At 43.1% G+C, this 25,535-nt stretch overlaps 1 protein-coding gene across 7 annotated transcripts in view; it reads left to right on the top strand.

The window, feature by feature from the left end:
* The window catches only part of TCF20 (transcription factor 20), a 189,993-nt gene that overhangs the window by 143,500 nt on the left and 20,958 nt on the right, over positions 1-25,535 (top strand). For 4 of the 7 annotated variants that reach the window (XM_033163414.1, XM_033163417.1, XM_033163415.1 and 1 more), the window contains 2 exons: positions 8,122-8,215; positions 12,432-12,481. In XM_033163414.1, the coding sequence (XP_033019305.1) occupies positions 8,122-8,215; positions 12,432-12,481 (144 nt within the window). Of the gene's footprint in view, positions 1-8,121; positions 8,216-12,431; positions 12,482-15,084; positions 15,213-19,380; positions 20,658-25,535 lie in introns of those variants that run through there. The other 3 variants (XM_033163419.1, XM_033163418.1, XM_033163421.1) reach the window with 3 other exon arrangements.

The raw sequence follows: 25,535 nt of genomic DNA, 5'->3' as shown, positions 1-25,535 counted from the left end.
TAGACTCGTTTGGGATCATCAAATCCTCCCTTACCTGTGAAGCTGAGCTTAGATAAGCTGTTACATTGCACTTCAGTGTTTCTGATTCTTGCAGTATTGTGGGGTCATAAAGCTAGGTACACAGTGAAAAATGGTTCAGATAGTCTGTTGCCTGGGCAAGCAACAGTCTCCTCAGTGTGTAGTTTGTCTACCACTGCTTCTGCTGACCTCTTCCTGTCAACTTGTATGCCCTTTGGTCTGTTTCACATCTCTAGAAGTATCACATTAGAATGACAACTCATTGTTATGTCATAGTGTTTTTCTTTCTTTACCCACATTAGTATTTAGAAGTATCCCTTAGTAACCAGTGCTGAGCATACTAAGACAATATTTTTATTTAGTGTAAAGTGGGTCTGTGGTCTTTATAGTTGATGTACATTCTGCTACATATGCTGTATTAAGAAAACATAATTTACTGCTTAGTATAACAAAAGGACAGGTATCTTGTAGAAGGGAGAATTACATTTTTAGCCTGTCAATTCTTCTAGATTAAGAGAATATGAAGGAAATACATCACCAAGACAGCTTGCAAAACCAATCTTTCTCCACCCTCCCTCTGATCCTTCTACACACACACACACACACACACACAGCCTTTCCAGGTCAGGGGCAACCACTGAACATTGTGGGCTGTGACTTTTGCTGCTGTTGTGGGAGGAGGAATCGTTTGAAATCAGGAACCTTGTGTGAACAGTACAAAATTTCTGTCTAATTTCAGGTGGTTCATCCTCCCATTGCAGCTGCTAAGAAAACATAGCAAAAAATATTCAGTAGGTCTTCCCACTCACTGCAGAGGCTTTTTGGGGGTACAAGGGGATAGGGGAAGAGACAGCTCAGTTGTACAAGTTGCCTTCTGTTCATTCAACATAGATTGAAGGTGTTGGTGATTAAGAGTTGGGCCAGTGCAGATCCTAGCAGGAGACCTTGTTAAAAATGTAGTCTGGTGTCCTATATTTTTGAGTTCTCATGTGTTGCTGTAGTTTATACTATTTCCATTTCTCTCTTCAGGCTTGGGTGGGGATCTAGAGTGTTTATACCTAGTGTTCTACCTAGCTTACCTGCCTCACTACCCAGCAGTCTCCCTGCCATAGCTGTCAGAAGTGACCTCATATGGGGTGGGGGGAGCCCCAGACTGTTGGTTCTGCGAGTCTTCAGCATTCATACCAATACCAGTAAATCTGAGGCAGCTCAGGACTTCATGACCACCATGACTACTATGGGGTTGTTCCAACATGTGATCAGTCTAATGCATGTGGCTGGCTACTTTCTGGATCTAGTCTTCTCAACCAGGCAGGAAGAGGGTCACCTTAGAGTGGGGCATATTAATACCAGATCACCATCTCTTGAGATTAAAACTTTCCATTACTTTCTTCCTCCACATCAATTGATACCTTTTAGTATGGTCCACCCTTGGAGGTTGTTGGATCCATTGTGTTTCCAGGCAGATCCAGCTGTCCTCCTGGGAGAATGTTTCAGCTAATATGACTTGTCCTCCAGTTGAACTCTTAGTTGATCTGTGGAACATGGGATGAACCTGGGCTGTTGACACAATCATTCCTGAGCACCCTCTCCTGTTTTATAGAGCTTGTGTGCTTTCTTGGTATACCAGAGCTAAGGGCAATGAAACCAGCTGTGAGGTGGCTTGAGCATAAGTGGAGGAACAGTTTAGACCAGGGGTCTGCAACCTTTAAGACACAAAGAGCCACTTGGACCCGTTTCCAAAGGGAAAAACAACAACTGGGAGCCGCAAAACCATTGCGACATTTAAAACAAATATAACACTGCATATATTGTTTCTTATCTTAATGCAATAATAATAAATAACGTATAGGAGCCAATGCAAAGTATAATTAGTAAAAACAACAAGAATAAGTTATTACTTTTTTGCATTGACTCAGGGGCGTACCCAGGATCAAAACTGGGGGGGGGGGCAAGCCATGGTCATTCAGGTTGTGACATTTCAGCACGGAAAGGCGAATGAAACCAAAATTTTAGGGAAATTATATATAATTATAGCAGTGCTTTATTACAGTAGTTATTACAATTATTTGCTTGGTTTTTTAAAATTTTTTATTCTAGTTACATGTCTTATACCAGGGGTGGCCAACTCCCAAGAAACTGTGATCTACTTTCAGCAGTGATCTACCCCCGTTTTTTGGGGTTCAGCTCAAAGTTGTTTTTTGGGGGGTGTGGTGGGTGGGAGAGAGGGCTTCCCCCTCTAAGATAGGTTGGCAAGCGAACTAATAAAGAAAGAAAAAGGGGGGGAATGGAAAAGTGGGGTGGAAAAATATAAATTGGGGGTGGGGTGGGGTGGGGAGAATATCTATTAAAAATATGTAGTAGTTTAAAAAATAAAAATAAAGGGGGGAAATCTTTTTCTTCTTTTTCCTTTTTTTGAAAACAAAAACAAAAGGGGAAGAGAAAAGAAAAGGGGGGATAGAGGGAGAAAAGGGTAATAATAAAAATTCAAATAGAGTGGCTGCAGCAGCTGTGGGGGTGTTTGTTTGTTTTTCGTTTGTTTGTTTGTTTTAAAAATGGGATTTCTCCCCTTGGATTAAAAAAGGAGGGGAGGAAGAAAAAGAGAGGGGGTGGGAGAGCAAGGCAAAAAGCCAAAAAGCAGGTTTGGGGGGGGGAATCACGCCAGGCACTGCAGCGCGCCGGCCTCGGGGCTCCGGGCCCCCGAGCCGCCCTTGGGGCCGTCTTGAGCATGTACACCGCCCGCAGCGAGCGCTGGCGAAGCACCGGTTGGCGGAGGTTTCAGAAGCAGCCCGGACGTTTTCGCCGCCCCCGCCCCAAAGCAGCTCTACTTCATCCTGTCGGCGACCATCACCGCCCTCCCGTCATGGCGACGCCTGGCCCGCCTGCTCCGCCCTCCGCGCGGCCGCTTTGAAAAGGATTCCGCCCGACAGGGGCTGCTCAGAACAGGGGCCGCTCCAATCGCCGCCACCACCTCCGCCGCCTTTATTATCCCGACTCTTTTCTCTCTCTCTCTCTCGATAACTTGCAAAGCCCAGCTCCTTCTTCTCCCCGCCCTAACGCCACCCTCATTGGCATGTTCCCCTCAAACAGGAACAGGCATCCCGGCGGCTCATTGGCCGGACGAAGCATCGCTCTCCCGTGCCCGCCTCCCGCCTTCATCTTCAGTGGCTACCTCGGCGGTAAGGCCCCGGCTCCGAGCCTATGCGCCAAGGCGGGTGATCTGTCCTGCCAATCGGCACGCCGAGGTGGTAAAAGCTCAGCCCTCCCCACACGCTTATTGGTGTGAAGAAGTCGCTTCCTCTCTCTGGGAGTGGTCAAGGTGGACATCGATCTTGGGTCTGTCCTCGGGAACCCCGAGAGGGCTGAGAAAGACCGCCCAGCTGTTCAACGTTGATGCGGATTATTCATGTTTTTTTTGGCCCTTTTTTTTGGCCGATAACCATTTAATTATTATTGAAAGGGCATTGAAAGGGGGCATGCCGGAGCCGCGGGAGACCTGTCAGAGAGCCGCATGCGGCTCCGGAGCCGCAGGTTGCTGACCCCCGGTTTAGACTATGTAATCAGACACTAGTGAGTGCTCATTAATGAGCCTACTAAGTGGTAGTGTAGGCAGAAAAGAAGACATACTTTACTGCTTCAGTTGCATCCTCATTATGCCATCTGGTGGAGCTTTTCTGGGTAGTAAGGGGCCTAAAACTCTGGCCCAAAGGAAGTGGAATAGATTTTGGTAGACTGCTATGACTTGTTCGCAAGGATAAAATTGCTTCTGTCTGCTAGGATTCTGCTGTTGTAGCAGATGGATCTCTCGAGGTCTCCAGAGCACGGTTTCATTTAGTATGGTTTGAGGATGTGTACAAGGTACTTAGATTGGTTCAGGTGATCAGTTGTTCTCTTCACCCTTAACACTCATGCCTGATGAAGACTTCCAAGCAGGAGCCACTTACTGGGCCAGGGAAATGATTTATGCTTCATTGGGAGAGTGGGTAGCTCCTGCCTGCCCAAGCGGCCATTCCTTTAGAATGGGAAGGCCATTGCTCCATGGTTTCAGGAAATTTAAATAATTACCAGTCAGTCACTAATATTTCCTTTCTTGGGTAAAGTTCTTGAGCATGTGGTCAGTGGCCAGATCCTTGCTCTAGGATGAGACTGATTTTCTAGAACAATTTCAGTTGCAGTTCTGGCACAGAAACAAAGCAATTTGGTCACTTGCTATGATGACGTTTTTTTGGGAGACAGACAGGTGGTCCTGTTGATTCTCCTTGATTTCTTAGTGCTTTGAATACCATCACCGTGGTATTCTTCTGAAGTGACTGTCCAAACTGTGGGTGAGTGTACTGCTTTATGGTGGTTCCAGTTCTACATGGATGCCCATTCCCAGAAGCAGGTGTGCTGCTTGAGGGTACATCTGGATCTTTTACTGTCGCTTGAAGCACAAGTGGTCCCAGCTGCGACCCTGCTTCAAAATGTTACTTAGAGAAGGATCTGAAATATTTTCCTTGAAACCTGAATTTGTTTTATTCTGGATTGTTTTATTTCATGTTTTGATGTGTTGTAAACCACTTTGAGATTTTTTTCTTTAAAATATAAAGCGGCATAGAAATGAATAATGATGGTGATGATGATGATAATGAATTTCACCACAAAAAAGACTCCTAGACATTCTGTTGTGGTGACTGTAACCTAGGTTAAAGGTGCCATTTGGTGATTTGCTTAAATATCTGAGTTTCTAATACTGCATGTTGTTGTCGGCATCTGTTTGTCTCAGGAGTGTCTTTTGGGGTGAAGTCAAACTGTTGGATGGTTACAGCGCCTGCTGTGGCTGTAGAGACCAGTACAGGATAAAAGGAATGTAACTGGCAACTACTGCCCATACACACTGTGGATGACTAAACAAAAAAAGGATAATTCCAGTCATAAGGGAAGAACAAGTGTTTTAGAAAACAACATAGATACAACCAGTGCATTTTACTATACATTAGTTATTTGTTTATGATGTTATATATTGTTTTGATTTTGTTACAAAAGCTTAATACTTAAAAAAAAGTCTATCCCAATTGCTGGGATTGATGAAAGAGGTTAGTGCAATGGACAGGCTACCAGGTGGGAGGAAGTTGAGGATAGTTGTCACTCTTATGTTGTGGTGCTTGGAAATTAAATGTCAGAATCTCTGATATAAAGCAAGGGTTAGGTCGCTTCATTTCTGGAAATGTTCCTTTTCTTTTTGCCAAGATTGTGGAGCTTTGTGCACCATTCATTCTTGAAAGAAGCAGATGGCTTCAGGTCCCAGGAGGTGGAGAAGCTGGAGCTATTATGGTGCTCGTAGACTGTGGAAAGCAGCAGCATCTGTCAGATTGGAGACTTGTTTGACAGCAGGGAAGCTGGCAGCAGTAGCAGATGAGTTCTGCTGGGCACAGTCGGTGGAGCTATAGTTCAGTAGAAAGTACATTTGTGTAGGTGGTTGAGGGTAATCCTAGTAATCACGCAAATGGGACTTTTGTTCCTGAGGCTAATTGCTACACTGGGGGAGTGATTTTTGGAAGTGACAGCTGGGCAGAGAAGGGTTAGCCTTCCCCAAGTGTCAGCACCCCTGAAAATTGTAAACACCCTCTGTGGGGTGAACAGGATCTTTTTTCAAAACCAGAAATTGGTTGTGGGGGAAGAGAAGTAGAGACAAAGTTTAAATAACTGTGTATTGAGAGTGGAGGGCCCTCAGCCTGAAAAAGCTTTCCCACTCCTGCTCTAATCGACTTTTTTATAATGAATTTTTTATTAATTTTCCAATATTTACCCAATATTACCACAATTTTGCTAGTTATACAGATTTCAATTAATATCAAGATAATTCCAATTATTTCCAAATTTATCCATCTAGTCAAAGTGGTTTCCCATGCTCCTTGATCAATGTTTTTTATCCAGTTCTTGTATTGCTGCAGTTCATATTTTTTTAACATCTAATTACATTTCAGTTGGTATATTAATCCTTAAGATAACAGTTGCATTTTTAGAGATTACTATTCATGTTAATACCTTATCTAACTTTCCATAGGATTTCAAATGAGGTGCTCTAATTATTTTCTTTTTCTCTGCATGCGTCAGTCTGAATATGTCCAATTATAAAGTCCTTAGCCTTTATCTGCTGTCCCATTCTTGAAATTCCTCCAATTGCTGTTGTCTCTCAGCACAATTGGGATGGGACTATAATCCTGGGGAATTCTCAAAATATCTCATTAGCTCCCTCCCATTGTGCTCTCATCTTGTTTGGTGTTTCCAGACAACAACATACTCCAACTGTCCACTCTTCCTCACTACTCAGTCAACATCTAGAAATTTCCACAGCCCAAGAAAGAGGGATCCAGCTTCCGCTGCAGGGGATCTTGGAGTATTTTCATTTTAATTAATGACCATCAGAGTCTCCATGCCTCCCTCGTCCATGGCTCCAAATTCCTTTCATCTTTATGGCTGCATTTTGGCCAAAGTCCACTTGTATCTCTTCTCTGTTGTTTTTAGGGGGGTGGGGGTGGGGCAGAGATGGTATCCACTCTAATTTTCCAAGATAATCAATTCCAGTATAAGAGCTGTCCCCCATTTCTTTAAACCACACACAGCTAACTGTTCTTTTAATCACAAGTTTTATTTCATACCGCAATCCAACTTCATTTTGTATCTTTAAAACGTTATGTCTGGAGAGGGTTGCCAAATCATTAATAAAGAAACTCAAAGTAAACAGGAAACTGGAGGCTCCCCTCTCCTCTATCTACTGACCACACTGAATAAAATCTTTTTCTCAGTTCCAAACCTCAGATCAATGCAGCTGGGTAATTCCGCAGTTCTGATGACAACATCTTCTCTCGGAGTGTGCCTGACTTTAAAGCCAATTAAAAATACAATTAGCAGAAGCACCTCTGTTTCTTAATGGGGACATGGGAGGGTTTTCACCAGACGAAGTGCTTTTACACTCAGTGCCTCCCTGCCCCCTGCTTTCCATGCTGGAGCGAGAGCCAGGTACAGAGACGGACTGCGAGTGAAGCCCGTTCCTCCCTTTCCTGGGAGGAATTTCCAATAATGATTTACCCTCTACCACTCTTTTTTTTCTCCGCCTTCAATCCCCACGATGTCATGAGGGCTGCCTCCATTAAGGCAGATCAGAACCGGAAACCCGTTAATGGACGTAGAGATGTAGTTGTTCTTACAATAATGTGAGCAAGGGATGAGGACAAGGACACCAAATGCTAGGAGCCCAGGTCACTCCAGCTCCCCCAATAAAACATTTGAGGGGGCAAGTTAATGGGCATTGAACCTTCATTGTGAAAGTGCATCAGAGGAACACAGCTGCTGCCTGGCACAGGCTCACACGCTCCCCAGCTACACTCCCTCTCCTGCCTACTGCCACTCTGTTGCCAGGCTTGGGGGCAGGGACTGATGCCAAAGGAGGTAAATGCACTGTGTGTGCCGTGTCTTGTGATTAGAGAGGCTGCCAAGCCTAAGGTGCATAGGATCTTTATGCCAATAAAGGTGTTGTATTGTATTGTATTGTGCATAGGATCGGAATGGGGCCTTACCTGCCCCCCCCCCAAAATATTTTATGCAAGGTTGCACCCCTGGATGAGGCAAATATAGTGCTAGGTAAACAAGCACACAAACAGTATTGTGAGAAGGTAGTGTTTCAGAATGACTAATCCTCTATGTGTTTGCAGTATTTACAAATACTTATTATTAAATAATGCCCAGTTGAAAACTTTTAGGCATAGAGGGCATTAGGCCATAGGGCTTGGAAATAGGAGAAGCTGTGAGCTGTGGACAACTGAGTAAGGTTTACACAGTTTCTGATATTGCTCTTGTTCATTTTACACTAGTAGTTGGAAAAGTGTGGTATCAATTTTATTAAATAAGCCTGGACAAAAGAATTAAGCAAATGAAGCCTTTTTTAGCTGTGTGTTAGGTGTCTCTAAAACAGTGGCACAAGATTCACTTACATAATTTCATTTTGTCTACAGCTGTTAGAAGTACAGGAGCAGATGAATTTTTATGTGATGGAAACAAAGGGATGGGGTAAAATCAAAAGTTTGTATACAAGTTAGTGCTCAATCTTTCCATTTCTTTCAGAAATGTTCTCATTGCCAGGAGCCAGGAGCCACCCTAGGCTGCTACAACAAAGGCTGCTCTTTCCGATATCATTATCCGTGTGCCATTGATGCAGGTAAGAACAAGGAAATGATTTTAGAATGACTGTTCACTAGTTTGATCTAGAACACTTTATAAGAGAGGCATCATGAAAATCACTTGCCACTTAAAAGTAACCTGTAAGAACTGATTGCGGCACCATTATATAATAAATCACAACAAATTATGGAAAAAGAATTTGCTTCAAATACCAGATTTTATGTTTACAGGTGTCAACCACAAGACAAATATTTACTAATGCAGAGTTTAAAACCTGTTTCCTCTTGGAATATAATTAGGACTTCTGCCAAAGTATGCTAAAAGTAGAACATAAAGGATCGTGATTTGTGTGGTTTCTGCCTTTCCTCATTTGAAGGAGTGAATTGAATTATAGTACCTGCTTCCTCTATTAGTATAATTAGATGTAATCATAAGACATTTGGAGTGCCAGAGATTGGCAAGAGACTAAAATGGCAGACCAGTGAATGGAGTTGGAACCAGAGAGGATAGCTTTGTTGAGCTGCAAAGCACTTCAGAGCATTCGCTGTAACAACATGCTTGTGTGTTGTTACATTCTTTTTACTGTCATATAAAAATGTTACTTGAAGAATCTTTTGTGTTGGCATATCCTTGTACAGGTATAGTGCCTCTCACATGAGTCAGCTCTAATGCTGAATTAATTCTGTGCAGGGAAGTAAGAATTGTACCCCTCCCACCACTAACTGCTGGAAAATTTACCAAGCCCCTCTCCTTCCTATTTTTCTTCTCCACCCCTCTTAAGGTTGTTTTGTTTTGTTTTTGTTTTTTAAACATGGTTGGTTCCTGTCACAATGAGTCAAAATTAGTCAGTACCAACTAAGTATGAAGAAAATGTGTGGGATCTTTGCTTCTTGACAACAGACATTTCTTTATTTGGTTTACCTTTGTTGTCTGGAGTTTGGAATGCTAATGGAGTTTGGAATATTGAGGTCTACCTGCCCTGTAGGAAGAGAAGAAGCAGCCGAGAGTGAGGCTCTGCCAGTTCCACATGTTTCTGCTCTCACCAGCCAAGCTGGGCCTAGCCTCCCACTTGTAACAGTGGTCATCCATTTTATGTGCCCTGTGAGATAGAGAAGAAGCAGCATCTCCTCTCACCATTGTTTTCACCAGATAGGTTGCCCCCACCCTCAACAAAAATAACTTTTGGAACCCTCTATGAGGAAGAGCAGCAGAATCTGTGGATGATGGTATCAGCTGGGCCCCTGTCAGCCAACTTGCCAAAGGCAGAGTAACAAGAAACCAGCAGATTCCAGCTACAACCCAGAAAGCCAAAACTCTACCCTCAACAGCCTCTACATACATTAAAGCCACTTCTAGGAAAGTCTGGTTACCAGACTGTTTCTCAGTGACTAAAGAGCTGACCATTATAATAACTTTGTAATAGAAAAAATGGTGCCTAAATTTGCTTATTTTTATTTTCCATCACCATTGCTTTTTCCTTTTATATCACGTCTTCTTAGATTGTAAACTTGTAGTTAGAGACCATATTGTTTTTATTGATCTGTAAGCAATTATGTGACCCTTCTTGACTGAAGAGCAGGGTATAAATATGTTGAAATAAATGAATGAATGATCACAATGAAGTGGACATTAAAGCATGGTATAGTAATATCTTTGCTAAAAGCTGATGAATTATTGTTATACAAAGATACTTTCTTATGAATGGAATTATAGTTTATTCTGTAAGCAGAAAAATGAATTATATGCTGAATAGAAAGCAACCTAGGCAGCATCTTAAAAAGCAGAGACATCACCTTGCCAACAAAGGTCCGTATAGTTAAAGCTATGGTTTTCCCAGTAATGATGTATGGAAGTGAGAGCTGGACCATAAAGAAGGCTGATCGCCAAAGAATTGATGCTTTTGAATTCTGGTGCTGGAGGAGACTCTTGAGAGTCCCACGGACTGCAAGAAGATCAAACCTATCCATTCTTAAAGAAATCAGCCCTGAGTGTTCACTGGAAGGACAGATCCTGAAGCCGAGGCTCCAATACTTTGGTCACCTCATGAGAAGAGAAGACTCCCTGGAAAAGACCCTGATGTTGGGAAAGATTGAGGGCACAAGGAGAAGGGGATGACAGAGGACGAGATGGTTGGAAAGTGTTCTTGAAGCTACCAACATGAGTCTGACCAAACTGCGGGAAGCAGTGGAAGACAGGAGTGCCTGGCGTGCTCTGGTCCATGGGGTCACGAAGAGTTGGACACGACTAAACAACAACAACGGAAAGCAATTTGGAATGCTTATGATTACTGTACAACTATTTTGTGAATATACTATTTTAGAAATTTTCTTTGAGAAATTGGCATGTGTAAGTCTATTTCTCAGTTACTATTACTTTGTTTTCTGCTTCCACCCTGAAAAATTTTCAAGACAAATAATTTTGCTGTTAGAAAGGAGTAGATATTGTTCTTGTTATCAGTAAGGAATTCATTACCTTGAATCAAAAACAGTTTAAAGGTTTTTTTTCAGGGAGGTGGCTACTAAACATGCTGTTATCTATTCACTGCTTGTTTGTTATTGGGTGAATCAGCTTTGACTTGTGTGGAGAGCCAGACATGCTTACTTCAAACCGACAGTTGCTTCTAATTGGACCTTCATGGCAATCACAAAAAAACCTGTAAAATAATTTTTTGAGGAAGAGATGGCGTCAGTAAGGTTGATCTGGTGAGAGGAGAGATTTATTAACAAAACATTTGGCATCATTTTTTGATGCCGTCATTATAAGAACAATTCTTTTCAGACTGAAGCGTAAACGACATAACCCTGGAATATACAGTAACAAGCCAACTTCATAAACCATGTTTTCAGTTGGTATGTTTTGAAACTGACGAGCAGAGCATTCCAAACTGTATGTCGCGACACGTTAGTTTGTTAGCTGCAGTGTGTAGGTGTGTCACACGAACGCTCCCTGCACTCTTCCTGGGGCTGGAAGGGGTTAGTTTAACCTTCAGTTAAACTGAATTACGGTGTTGCAGAATTATATGCATGTCCAAAAAGTGTGTCACCAACTTGAAAACTTTGGAAAGTTCTGCACTAGATTATATTATAAACCACAGTCCCTGTTCCTGAGAATACCAGCCCAAGATTCATTGAAAGCAAAAGCAAATGTCTTCATGCCATGTAGGAAGAGGAGTGGGGGGAACACGAGACCAGGGCTTGCTTGGGATTTTACCAGCTTGTACATGCCATCGTAAACCAGCCTTCCCTGCTGTTTGGAACTGAATTGGGAATTGGGAGTCTAAAACATCTGGAGGGCACCCAAGTTGGGGAAGACTGCAATAAACAGTGTTTTCATGTTATGTATGAATGTGGCCCATATGCTTTGAATTGCAGCTGGGATAAATGCTTGTCTTAGAGAACTGCACAGGATTGTTTTAGCCTTCTTTAAGCTTCTTTTTATGCTGCTCAGAGCTTTCAGTGTGGAACACTGACATACCCCTTGCAGCAAAGGAAACTGAGCCAAAATCAGAGAGAGAACAGTTTTTTTCCTTGTTAGTCTCATGCTGACTGTTATAACTTTTCCAGCAGATTGCAGCAGGAGGAGGATATGGTTATAGCACATATTTAAGATTATTTTAAATTAGCATGCTTTTATTTACCACCATGGGAGTCACTTGGAGGTTGTAAGGAATTGTGGGAACTGGATCCATTAATGGTTTTCTGAAAACACACTATCTTGACGAAGCAGCTGAAATTTGACACACACACCCCAAAAAAGATAGTTAAAAGAATGTAAGGTGCTGCAGGATCACATGTCTGAAGCTTGAACTGGAAGTATACCCCGAGGAAGAATGCCCCTAAACAAGCAGTTTTTTAATCAAAATTTATTGGTGAGCATGGAATCAATCTGTTAAAGAGCCTCTGTAGTGACTTAAGAATTTTGAAAAAAGTATTTGTAGCATGTTCTTTAGCTGAACAACTTCATGTTACAAGGGGAGATAAGTAGGCATATTCCTAGGAATGTGAGTTTGCTAAGGCTTTTGAGTACATGCTTACAGTGTGCTTGCAGGTACCCATCTCTCCTTCAGACGTTAGTGGTTACTACACTGTGAGCACCTTTTTCATATTACGAAAAAATGATCTATAATTGGAGATGGATGAAGAAGCAGACACAACACTTTTGATAGCAGTGTTGTTTAAAATCACTTCATGCTGGGTTTGGAGTTGGTGGCTATTTTCAGAATATTTTTTACTTTTTGTTTTCTTCTCTTTTAGATTGTTTACTAAACGAAGAGAATTTCTCAGTGAGGTGCCCCAAGCACAAGGTAATAAAAGTTATCAATTTGCAGCCATTTGCTATATAGGTCTCATCATAGTTTATTTTTAGACATTTTGTGTCTGGGCAATGCTTTCTAAATATACTCTTTGGCATCTCTTTCTATATATATATATAGTGTGTGTGTGTGTGTGTTTCCAGTTCCTGTGGGATGGCACAGTCAGAAATTATGAGTCTTCATATTTTCTTTATTCTGTGGAATTAGTTTATTTTAATCTGGATTCTGTTCATTCTATTAAAGATAGCTTCATTGCATAGCTTTTGTACTGAGTGTTTTTCTCTGGCTGTAGCTATTCACCAAATGTTCTGCTAAAAGTGGTTGTCTGCATATTGTCTGAGAAAAAGAAGTTTCGAAATGGATGGGACGTAGAAGGCTACTTTATATTAGAAATACAGATATTTTCAAGTTCACAGGTCATGTTGGATTAGGACTTCTGGAAACAGCCAAGCCTCAGATAACTGAATAAAAACTACACATCATATTATGTTTTCAGAGTTATTTAGGTTATATTGGATAGTGTTGACAGCTTGCAAAAAAAAAACCACCCATGTTTTTGCTCACTAAATGTACCAAATTGATTATTATAAAACAAGATTAGTCTTTGTAAGGTCCGCTGGGTGGTTGCTCGTGAGTAAACAGCCAAAACTCTGTCCTGTCTTTTAGCAGTTTTATTGTGCATACTATTTACAGTGCAGAGCTACAAGTTCATGTCTGTATTAGTCACTCGCAGAATCTGGGAGTGGCCCCTTCCGGCTGTGACCCCAACATAAGAGTTTTGGTATACGAAATCTCCGCCTCCCATCCTTATGTTTCACCCCTCTGCGCACTTGGGGTGATGGAAATGGCATGTCTCCCCCCTCGCCTGCGGGGCGAGCGGAGTGCAAGGTCTCTCCAACATCCCTAGAGCCTCTGCTCTCCAGCCTCTGAGCTGCCTGCCCCTCCCCACTGGAGACATCGCTGCTTCCTCTGCTGGAGGAGGAGGTGCTGCTGGTCAGGTGGGGTCGGGGCTCTCTGTAACATCCTGAAAGCCCTTCCACCACCCTGCTTTGAGCCGGGGACAGTTCCCTGACAGTCTTTGAGGAGCAAAATTTACCAGAGTTCAGGAGAGAATACCAACATAAACAAATAGTGGCATTATTGCTAATTTATGTGAGAAATGAGCAGTCAGCCACCAAATGGTTGATTTTAGTAATTAAAGCCTTTTGTTGTTGCATATATTTGATCTAATATTTATACTCTGCCTTTTTACTCATGAATCCATGAGCAGCTTATAAAACTGGTAAGAACCACAATGCAGGTTAAGAACAATATCACAATACCAAAAAATAGCAATACCAAACAAACAACAGGATATGACTCTTCCCTTGATAAATACGTCACTGACAGTCACTCCTCTGATCCAAATGTTCTTTTGTGTATAAGAAGTTGGGCATGTGCTGTGGAATTGCATTGAACTTTCTGTGAACCATGTTTGCCTTGTCTGTATGGTACTGATAAATGGATCCAGGAACCTTTTTGGAATGAATAAATATTATTTCTTCATTTCTAAATTTTTCAGATAAGTTTATGTATGCTCTGTACTTTTAAAAAGCAAAGGTGTCCCATGAGAAACTAAATTCTGCAACCTGTATATAATTTTTATGTACTGGGCAAATCACAGAATTGTAGAGTTGGAAGGGACCACAAGGGTCATCTAGTCCAACCCCCTGCAGTGCAGGAATCATTTGCCCAGTATGGGGCTCGAACCCAATTATTCAGGGTTCTGAAACCTCATTCCCCAATCTACTGTAGACTCTTTCTAACATTGGAGAATCCACCAGGCATTGTGGGGTGCACACACTGTTCAAGTTGCTCTGCATAACCATAAAGCCTAAGAGATGTTTTACTATAAATAAAATTAAGTATGTGATTCTCAAGGTACTGAACACAGTATATCTGTTTTTGCTATTTTTCTGTGATTCTGAAATATGTACAACATTGTTTAGAAACTGTGTTGTGTTTCAATAGAAGACAAAGACTTGAACAGTGTATTAAAAAGTGATTGTTTTAGAATTAATTGAGATATAGCAAGAAGTAATGCTTTTAATTTGGAAAGGAGAGTACTTCTAGATATGTTACTTGTTTTGTAGTATTAACACCTCTTTTCTGTTGTAAGTTGATTCTTTTAGTTAAGATATGAAAACCAGATGTAATCTGTTTCAACATCCACAAGGTGAAAAAAGCTTAAGTTTGACATTTCTGATCAACGGTTAGAAACATCTGACACCAGGGAGCAAAAATCTTTCACAAAATGTCCTTTCAGAACACTTAAGGAAGAAGCTGTAAAAACCTTCTTGTTGCTCAGCTTGAAAACTTTGTGATTATGTAGGGAGCACAGCTCAACTTTCTTGCTAAACTGCTTATTTCTTTCCTCCCAAAAGTTCCAAATGCTGTCGTGCAGAAATCCTGTCTGAAAGATCTGTGTTTGGTTCTCATACTGATGCTACTTTCTCTCTTTCATTCTCCACATGTTCCATCTTCCTTCTCATCTGCCTGTCTCCTTTTTATCTTCTCTTTCCCCCTCACCTTCTTCTTGGCATACTGGACATTAGCCCCTCCTCCCTTGCTTTCTTCCCTCCTTGCAGAACAAGATGGTGAAAGGCAGCCTCAGCACAGAGCAGTCGGAGCGGGGGTGAGGGGGGAAGTGTGTTCGTGGGAATGAAAATAAAAGCAAGCACAGGTGAGTTGAGGGAAGGATGCCACTTTCTCTCCAGCCCAAGGGAGAAATAGGTGGTGATACTGCTATGCAGATATTTTAACTTTGACTCCTACCTACTTGTATTTTGATACTAAGCTCACCACTTCACCAATGAAGGGCAAAACTGAGGAGAAGCCCTTTTCTGCTTTATCCTAATGGACTTCCCATGTATCACCTGTTTGTCTATTTATGTAAACACAGAAGGTTGGGTGAGGGAGATGGGTGTTTTATATATCATCATTTGATGGGTAACTCTCATATTTCACCTAGATTCCCATTTTCTGAGCTCCAGTTAGTCAAGATCAGTTGCCTGCCTGACAGCCTGGTACAAGTGCCTAGAAGAAAAGGCAGTGATTAACTCTGCATAGCATCATAAGCATAACATACTTTCAGTGTTCTGGAAGAAGCCGAGAGAGAGAGAGCAAGAGAGCTGTCTTTCTGAGCTCAGCAGAAGCAATCAGAACACTCTGAGGGACACAGCCTCAGATAGTCTAATGATGGGTTTTCTTTGCCCTCCCAGTCCATGCCAGATATAGACTGGGATGATGTTCCAGGGCAGATCCTTCTATCCTTTTGGCTGAGAAATCCACAGGAAGCCTGGAACAGACTTACATGTGACTATTGTGTGTGAGAGAGGGGGGGGGGAGGGAGGGAGAGAGTGCATCTGCCTGGCTTCCCTGCTTCTCTCAACCATGTTACTCTGTTTCTTTCCTCCTCTGCCATGTTATTACCACTATCTACTCTTCCCCCACCTCTTCATGCTGTGAGGGTATTGCAAATACCTGTCCAAGCCCAGGACAAGGCCTCTATAATGCTGCTTCGTTTGTCATAATGAAGCCAGTAAGCCAGTCGCTCTTTAAGGCTAGAACAAGGGTGTATGTATGCATATGCACATGCAGTTACTATAACAGTCCAGCTCTGCTCAGCTCTGCCCCCATGGCAGCGGGAATGCACCTCTCTCCCCACAGACAACCAGCTTGAGTGCTGAGTTGCAAGGCTCATCCACATAGAATGAGCTTTTCATCTCAAGGTAGTTATTTTTTTACCGGTATCCTCATCTTGAAATCACTACTACCACTATATTGTTATATTGGTATATCTTGGTATGTTTTTAGCTCTTGTGGATGTGGGTTTGGAGTTAATGCTAGCCTGTTGTCCACATTTTGTAGACTGTGAAACCAAGATGCTAACACTCAATGAGTTCTTCTAAAAGACACACAAAAATGGCAATCTAAAAATAAGGCAGAGGTATCCATGTTTTCCTCATAGAGTTTTTAAAAAGCAATTTACACCACAGGGAGCTTGTTGAAAATTAGCATTGAACATTCATTCTCGGATTACTATTTCACTGTGTCTTGTCATGTATGAATTGGGGCATGAACATTTATTTAGCTGTAAGTGCATTCAATGGACAATCCTATATGAACAGATTTAGCTTTATGAATTGAGATTTCACTTAATAGGTGGTTCAGTTAGGATGGCTTTCACAGGGATTATTCACAGAATAATGGAGGTATCTTCAGTGTACAGGAACTATGCCATCATTAGTATCTTTATCATTACAGAATGGGAATGCACACTTTATAAAATATTTATGAGTTGGGTGGTTTGCTGAAGTCCCTGTCTCATTGGTCTTTATTGGTCTTTCTTTCTCCCTTACCTATTCACTAATAATTTGTGAGTTTGAACAAGTGCTGCCCATCTTATTTTGCTTATATGCAAGACAGTACGTGTATAGGTTGGAATTGTGTCACTTTGGCCTTGTTTCATCCGTCCCACTTCTTTCTCACCATTTAGAAATCATTTTCACACAGCATTGTTTGTTTGTTTGTTTGTTTGTTCCCTTGTTTTTAAGCATTGCTTGAACCCCTTGTTTTTGCTTCTAGCCAAGTGACTGTGAATGGGCTTTGTTGATACTATATGAAGTGAATGTTTTAACAGAGCAGATTTTATTTATTTATAAGATTTGTTATTACTGCAGGCAATCCAGGGCAAGGCACAAAACAATACTATAATATCAACCCATTTGAACTATCAGAAGTTGCATTACACTAAAACAACAGGCTCAGCACCTAGTGTTCAGCATATGCCTGTCAAAAAGATGTGATTCCTTGTACTGAAGTCTTACTATTTATTGTTAACGTCTGTCCATTTCCTCACATGTATTGTCTGTTAAAGTGTTTTAATATCTTTTTTAAAAAAGATGAGCCTTCAGCTGGCGCCTAATGCATAGGGGTTGGTTGGGGTTGGCCATATTTTAAAGAGGATATATTTTTCAGAGTAGTATTGAATACCTGAAGGGTAGTGCACAAAATGCTGTGTCATTTAGAATGGTTTGGCTCTGAGTCCACATGTCCCTTCTTCCTGGTGCAGTGAAGGCTCCTGAAAGCAATACATTAAAGGCTATCCTGGTCACACAGAGATGGAATGTCTCCACCTGTTTCTTTCTGAGCTGGTTGACCCAGTACTGTAGTTCTGCAACATTTCTGAGGCATGAAGATGAACTGTGAATGAATCTAGTGATCTGCATTGTCTCCAGGAATTAGAAGAGAGCAGAGCACAAAGGAGCAGTGTTGTGTGTCTTGTTGTCTGTCTCTGAGTTTCTGGTTTAGTGCTCTGGCTTGTTTCCAGGTAAGGGCAGGACTTCTGTATACGAAAGCCTGAGGCAGGAGTCTCTCAGCTCTTTCTAAAGAAACCTATAATGCATTATGAATGCCAATCATTTGCTTTTTATATTTTTGGGAATATCTCTTTTCAATTAATTGTCTAATGTCCATTTGCACTTTACCTATTCACCTGGGTCTTTTCTGATATCAGAAAAATATGCCTACTTCGTAAATAAGTAGGGAAAGGTGCTCCTTTTGAGTTATAGGTGTCCTAGCTCTGTGACTGCCAGTAGAGAATGGGTTAAAAGGTAAGAGTAAAGGACCCCTGACAGTTAAGTCCAGTCGCAAACGACTGGGATTGTTGTGCTCATCTCGCTTTACGAGCCGATGTTTGTCCGCAGACAGGTTTTCGGGTCATGTGGCCAGCCTGACTAAGCAACTTCTGGCTAAACCAGAGCAGCGCATGGAAACGCCATTTACCTTCCCGCAGGAGCGGTACCTATTTATCTACTTGCACTTTGACATGCTTTCGAACTGCTAGGTGGGCAGGAGCAGGGACCGAGCAATGGGAGCTCACACCGTCGTGGGGATTCGAACCGCCGACCTTTAGCTAAGCCCCCTTTTAAGTGTTGGTTGATTTAGGCTGCAATCCTGTGCACAGTTACTTGGATGTATGACCCACTGAATCTTAAGCACAAACATTCATAGGAAGGGATCCTAATTTAAGATGCAGGAAATATAATAATAGTTCACATTCTGTGGACAATCTGAAAGGAACTTCACCTAAAGCATTTGCAGAATGTTTAAGGCTGAGTATAACACTCTTAACTAGCAGGATGGAGTGAGTCTGAAACTTCTTGTCATAGAGAGACTAATAACGGTCCACAAAGGAAATTAAATACATACACATGCCACCGCACAAGCTTTCTAAAGTAACATTTGTGCCTCCAGTAAAATAGAACCGATAAATTTCAGCTAACCATACCTCTAAATCCAGACAATATTGGCTACTGTAGTTAAAGCATCTCCTTAGTGTGCACTCATGGTTGCCAATAATCTATCATTAGATAGTAATTCTGAGTTGGTTTTTTTAATGGTTGCTATCTGGTGGTTGTGCAGGGCTATACAATGTTGATATGAAGCTCCTTTCATTGGGTGCACTGGTATCAGGCTATAGCAGAGATTCACCCTCTGATTAAATTAGCCACACATTGTATCTTCCAACAGCCATATATCCCAGCACTAAACGTAATGAATTCTGAGATGGACACTTAAACAAAAGGGAATGGGCTATAATTTTTCATTTCATATAATCTCTGCAGAATTGCTTGCTTTTCCAGACCTTAAAAGGGTTTTTTGTTTAAGGAAAAAATAATTAAAAATGCTACACTTTCATAAACAGTTCTACCAAGTTTTAAAGTTCTTGGAAGTATTGCTTCTACAACATTTTCTTGGGCCATGGACTTAAATTTTGCCAACAAGTTAATAAAAAATGTTAAGCACATGCACATTTTGCTAATGGCAGTGCTTTTCTCCTGTTACAGGTTAAGCTGTTGAGATAAGAAAGCGGTGGACATTCATGATTGGATGGATTCTTTCCCACTGTGCAGTCATGCCCCTCTCTTGATGTGCCTGCCAATGCCAGCACTTCCTTCATCAACTCTTTCATCACACTTGACCGACAACATCACAGAATATGATCAAGGAGTCTGAACCAGCTGTTTTCATGGACACAATCTCCATAGTGACTATGGGAAGGGGAGGGAAAAGAAAAGAAAGCGGGGGAATTAAAGAGGGAGGGATAAAATATATATATAGATTATATATATAAAGATCTATTTTTAGTCTTGATAGACTTGTTTTAAATGAAAGGTGCGCTATCCCTTTTTATGCATTAAATTGAATTTTTAGGACCCATATATGTTCCAAGTTGCTTATGAACAAGTATAAGTAAAATTCAAACAAGGCCTTTGCAAATGGAACTCAACTTGTTTCAAAAGGAGTTAGGAGCTTGCTTAATCAAACTTGTCTCTTCACTCCAACTTCCACAACAGATAGCCCAGGTTTTAAAGAATATGGATTTTTTCCCTTGTATGTTGGTGAAATTGTCCGTAGGGGTGGGAGGTGGGAGTGAATGGTTGCAGGGAATGGGATGTTTGTATTTGTGTATGTGTGAAAAGGGGTTTTTCTTTTTCTTTTTAAGAAACGCTATTTATTTTTATTAAGAAAGGAAGCACCAGAAGACTCCTATGTCATGTGACTTGTGAAATAAGAGTGGCTTCTACTAGCTTCATATACAGATATTCTGACCTTACTATACGTTACTCTGTACCAAAAGGTGGGGGATTTGCGCCATTCTTGGCATTGACAAATACTCCCAAATCATTCCAAGGAGCTGCTGCCTTTTTGGGGGGTAGTCTGGAGGAGGATGTTGGCTTGCCTGCTAGAAAGGGGCATTCAACAGGAAGTCTGAATGTTGACATAATCAGTGTGTGTTAAGCTGACCAGGAAAATCCAATTAACCCTTCTCTTCTCTGTCTTTTGTTTCCCAAAGGAAGGAAGGGAGAATGTCTATTTAGCAGCCTGCACCACATGGTTACTTTTAGTTTGTTTGTACATTGTGTAATTTTTAAACATTTGAGTTTTTTAAAAAAACAAAACTTTTTCTCTTGTTAAGGCCTTAAGAAGGGGTTAGTGCATCTTTCAGTGGTCACTCTGCCATGGGAATAAAATAGCTGTTTCACAAACAGTTTTATATAAAAAACTAAAACAAAACAAAAAAACCCCACAAAAAAACCTAATAAACTTCATTTTAACCTTGTTTCTTCTGTGGAATGTAATGTATTTTGCTTTTCCTGTCAGTTGCAATTTTTTCTGTGATTGCTGTTTGGGTCATTTGCACACCACCCTAACTCTCTTGGATTTAATATAAGTATGTCTCCATAGCCACCTTGAATGGTCCAGAGAAACTATTCACACTCATATACAGCAAGCTTTCTGGGGGTGTTTTATCTAGCAGAAGCCACCATCAACATGGTTCCTGTATTTTTACAACATTCACACCCCTGGAATTACTCATTTCATCAGGCTTTGGATAGTCCATTGGGGTTGATATTAAAGGTACATGAGCTCACAAATGCCATCTGATTCCTCTGAGACATGCTGTTTAGCTTGGAGGACATCCTGTTTCTGACCACTGAGATATTTGCAATTGTTATAGGTATTCAAGTGAGCTCTGCACTTAGATTCCACAATGAAAACTTAGCAATTCAGAGACTACAAGAAAAATCTTCCTCTCTATCCTGATCATCACCACTACTGCATCTGCTCCCTTTGCTTCTTCTCACCAATTCCAATACCTATTTACTACTACATAGTATTGGTCCCTGTTCTAGTTACAGCATCTGTGGTCATTACCACAATATTGGCTCCATTTTCAGTGGTGACTTTTGCAAGTGGGATTCTATATGCTGTTTAGACTCCTAGCACATGATGCCCCTTAATCCAAGAAAGTTCACTACCATTCATTCCTGCCTGGTTAATTTCCAGCTCCTTCTCTGACACTACGGCTGTGAGGTAGGTAAAGTCAACTCATTCACTATTACGTTTGTTTATCCAATATGAACTGTTAATGTGTTTACCATTCATACACTGGAATTCCCACAATGCTACTGCTGTTCTGCGAGCTGGGATTTTCTGATGCTGGGGAATGAAGATAGAATGTCTGAAATCATAGCATAGTAATCCTGAGGCAAGTTCTCCACAGAAAACCTTTGTAGACGATACCAAGCATAGTTAAATCTGTCATGCCCAAGGTTCAACAAGCCCCTCCTCTTTTAAATGATTCTGTATTCAGAAACCACCTCAGAGATGGCTCCAGTTTTACACTTAAGCAAGTCTTCAAGGATTCCTAGGATAAACCACTCTATAATTTGCATTCTGCAAACTGGGAAATATCCACAAGATATAGAAGGATGCGATTGGTGGTAAAGCATATGCACCATGAAAAGAACAGCCTCACTCAGCTCATGACAAATGGCAGAAAACTCAATATGGCAGAAAAAGGTTACACTTCAGTAGTTCTTGTCCACTTATCTTCTGATTGTCAGGTGCATTTGCATAGCATTAGTACCTTCCATGAGAGAAAGCTTCCTGCATCTTTTATCTGTTACACTTTGTAGGCAGAACTGGCTACGATTCTTTTATCCTCCCAAGAGCAGGCTGCACATTTGTTCCTTTAGCATTCCAAATCCGCTATGATTGTGCAATCTGAATTTACTGGTATGCCACTGAAACCCAACTGCAAAATACAGAGTCTGCAAACACCTGAAGTATCCCTAGTCTCAAGTACAAATCTCCACTCTTCTGCCTCTAGAGTTCTGTGGACTTCTGTGTGTATCCTGCAAGACCATAACAGTCCTGCTAGATGAGACCAAAAGTATTCTGTTCCCACCGAGATGGAGAGGACTTTGGACAGGTGCTCTAGTTGTTTACCTCAGGGTTGAGCCTCTGAGCTTGTTCATCTGCCTACATGCTTCCCCATCACTCTCGTTGCTGGGCACTCATCTTGTGGCAGTGCAAGCTAGGTGAGGAAGGGAAGCAATGGCAGATGCAGGGCAGGCCCAGTACATTTTAGTACCTGGTGGAGATCCCAGAATGGCATGCCCCTCCAAGCCAGGGAAGATCTTCATCAGGAATGGGGGGGGGGGATCAGCATCAGGAACTGCTGCCCTAGTGGACCATGCCGTCTAAGGCAGTTTCCTCACCTTGCCTAATGGTTGAGCCAGCCCTGGGCAGATGCTTTGGAAGCTGCAAACAATGAGACCACAAGAACAAAAAACAATTTGTAAGGAGGAGGAACAGAAGGCAGGGAGTGCATGATGGGGGAGTGGGGAGGAGATAGGTGTATATGTGTGTGTAAAATGGGGTGGGGTTCCTGTGTGTATGATAAAATGAAACAAAAAAGGGGAGGAAAGAAAACAGGTGTCGCTGCCTACCACCTGACTTGAAAACGGTCTTTGTCTAACCTTATCCTTGGAGTTGTTGAAAAGCTTGTGTGGGATCTTGAATTTCTCCACAGAACAGTGGAATAAAAATGGAAAAAATAGATGCCGCTGCCTTTATAGCAGCAACAATACTTGGGAGGGTGAATAAGATGGTGGTAGAATAAAAATGAGCAAACAGGTGGTACCTCATGGGACAGATTAGTTTTATACTCAGTTGTAAACTTGATTTGAGAAGTTATGAGAATGTTGAACAGCTGGGGAGTGTAGCAAAATGCTTGGCCAGAAATTTGATTGTAAAAGAGTCCCATCTGCTGCAGATAACTTGGTTACAAAATTAATTGAGAGAATTCTTCAGATTCTTGGGAGGCACAGGCTGCAATCCCATACAGTGGTGCCTCGCAAGACGAAATTAATTCGTTCCGCAAGACTCTTCGTCTTGCGGAAATTTCGTCTTGCGAGGCACCTTTTCCCATAGGAATGCATTAAAATTTAATTAATGCGTTCCTATGGGAAAAAAAGTCCGGGGGCCCCTCCCGACCGGCACCGGAGCCAAGCCAAGCCGCGTTTTAAGACTGCAGTGAGCGAACAGCAGCGCTGCTGTTCGCTCGCTTCAGTCTTAAAACACGGCGCCGCGGCTCCGGGAGGGAGGGAGGGGGCCGTGGGATGATGCCCGACATCGGGCATGATGCCACGGCCCCCTCCCGACCGGCACCGGAGCTCCGCGGTGCTGTGTTTTAAGACTGCAGCGATCGCTGCAGTCTTAAAACGCAGCTCCGCGGCTCCGGGAGGGAGGGAGGGGGCCGTGGGATGATGCCCGACATCGGGCATGATGCCACGGCCCCCTCCCGACCGGCACCGGAGCTCCGCGGTGCTGTGTTTTAAGACTGCAGCGATCGCTGCAGTCTTAAAACGCAGCTCCGCGGCTCCGGGAGGGAGGGAGGGGGCCGTGGGATGATGCCCGACATCGGGCATGATGCCACGGCCCCCTCCCGACCAGCACCGGAGCTCCGCGCCGCCAAGTTTTAAGACTGCAACGATCGTTGCAGTCTTAAAACGCAGCGGCGGGGCTCCGGGAAGGAGGGAGAGGGCCGTGGGATGATGCCCGACATTGGGCACGATCCCACGGCCCCCTCCCGACCGGCACCGGAGCTCCGCGCCGCCGAGTTTTAAGACTGCAACAATCGTTGCAGTCTTAAAACGCAGCGGCGGGGCTCCGGGAAGGAGGGAGAGGGCCGTGGGATGATGCCCGACATTGGGCACGATCCCACGGCCCCCTCCCGACCGGCAGCGGAGCTTACCTTTTCGCTGCGGTCGGGAGGGATGTTGTCCGCGTCTGCCATTTTGGATCGACTGCGCATGCACAGTCGATCCAAAATGGCGGACGCGGACATCACCCCTCCCGACCAGAGCGAAAAGGTAAGCCAGCTTACAGTGGTACCTCGCCAGACGAATTCGTCTTGCGAAAAACAGGCATAGACGAATTCGTCTTGCGAGTCAACTAAAAACTCGCAAAACCCTTTCGTTTTGCGAGTTTTTCGTCTAGCGAGGCATTCGTCTTGCGGGGTACCACTGTATATATTTACTAGGGGGTAATTTCCATTGAACTCACCAGAAATTTTTGCTGAGTAAACAATCCAGAATGTGAACACAAAAGAAAACCCCAGTATAATCTATTTGGGGTGAGATAAATGGGTCTCCCCTGGACTCGCTATCGAAACAGGTTCCATTCCCAGGAGGGAGTCCAAAAACCCCTGGAGAGAGAGCGCAATTTTGAAGGCTCTTACCGGCAGCGTAAATGACAGAGACCAGACCAAGGCTTCCGAAAGCAAGGCGGGTTTCCCGACAATTTATTTTCAAGAAAAATAAGAAACTGTTGCAACAGGGTCCCCCCTCACGTGGCAGAGACGGAGTGAAGAACCCAGAACAATGGCACTGCCCTTATATACAGTTTTCTTCCCATACAGTTCAATGCTACAGAAAAGGCGCAAAGTGCGATAAGAGGATTAACATAAAGGCGTTGTAAGACCTTGGGCAGTGCTAATTTGATTTTGAGGGTTTGAAACAAAGGTGTTGAGTTTCCTTTATTTAATTTACAGGAAGGAACTCCGGAGCTTCTGGCTGTTATGCAGATTATGTGGCTGGAGATTTAGGGAAATGACTTCAGCATCAGTGTGAAATCCTGCTCTGCATAGCTATCAGTTTTGGGTGCGAAGTTTTATGTTGCATATCTTTCAGTGGCGGAGGAAGGTGGGGGCGTTGACAGCGGGATGCCCCCGGTTCCATCCAGTTCCATTCTGGAGGTGGGGAGACACACTGCACCCCCCCCCACCCAGCAAAAGGTGCGTGCTGACGGCTTGCCTGGGTTTTGCTGGCGCCACCGCTCCACAGTGCACACTCACAGCGTCGCTGCGTGCGTCGCATGCGTCACAATGCTGCGCATGCCGGCCACGGAGCAGCGCGCACCGCCGGAAACCCCAAGCAAGCCGCAGAGCGAGGCTGCCCCACCCTGTGGCCTGTCCGGGGCCTGTCCACCGGTGGCATGGCCGCTCCGCAGCGCCGGGGCAGCACACACCGCTGGCGGGCCCCAAGCAAGCCGTGGAGCAAGGCTACCCCACCCCGCGGCCCGTCCATGGCGTGAAACCACACCCTCGGGTGCCCCCCAGGTTTGCCGCCCCGGGCAGCCAAGCGGCTTC

The sequence above is a fragment of the Lacerta agilis genome, chromosome 10 (assembly GCF_009819535.1).
Source record: "Lacerta agilis isolate rLacAgi1 chromosome 10, rLacAgi1.pri, whole genome shotgun sequence".
Classification (NCBI taxonomy): domain Eukaryota; kingdom Metazoa; phylum Chordata; class Lepidosauria; order Squamata; family Lacertidae; genus Lacerta; species Lacerta agilis.
This window is presented reverse-complemented; position numbering and strand designations above follow the sequence as displayed.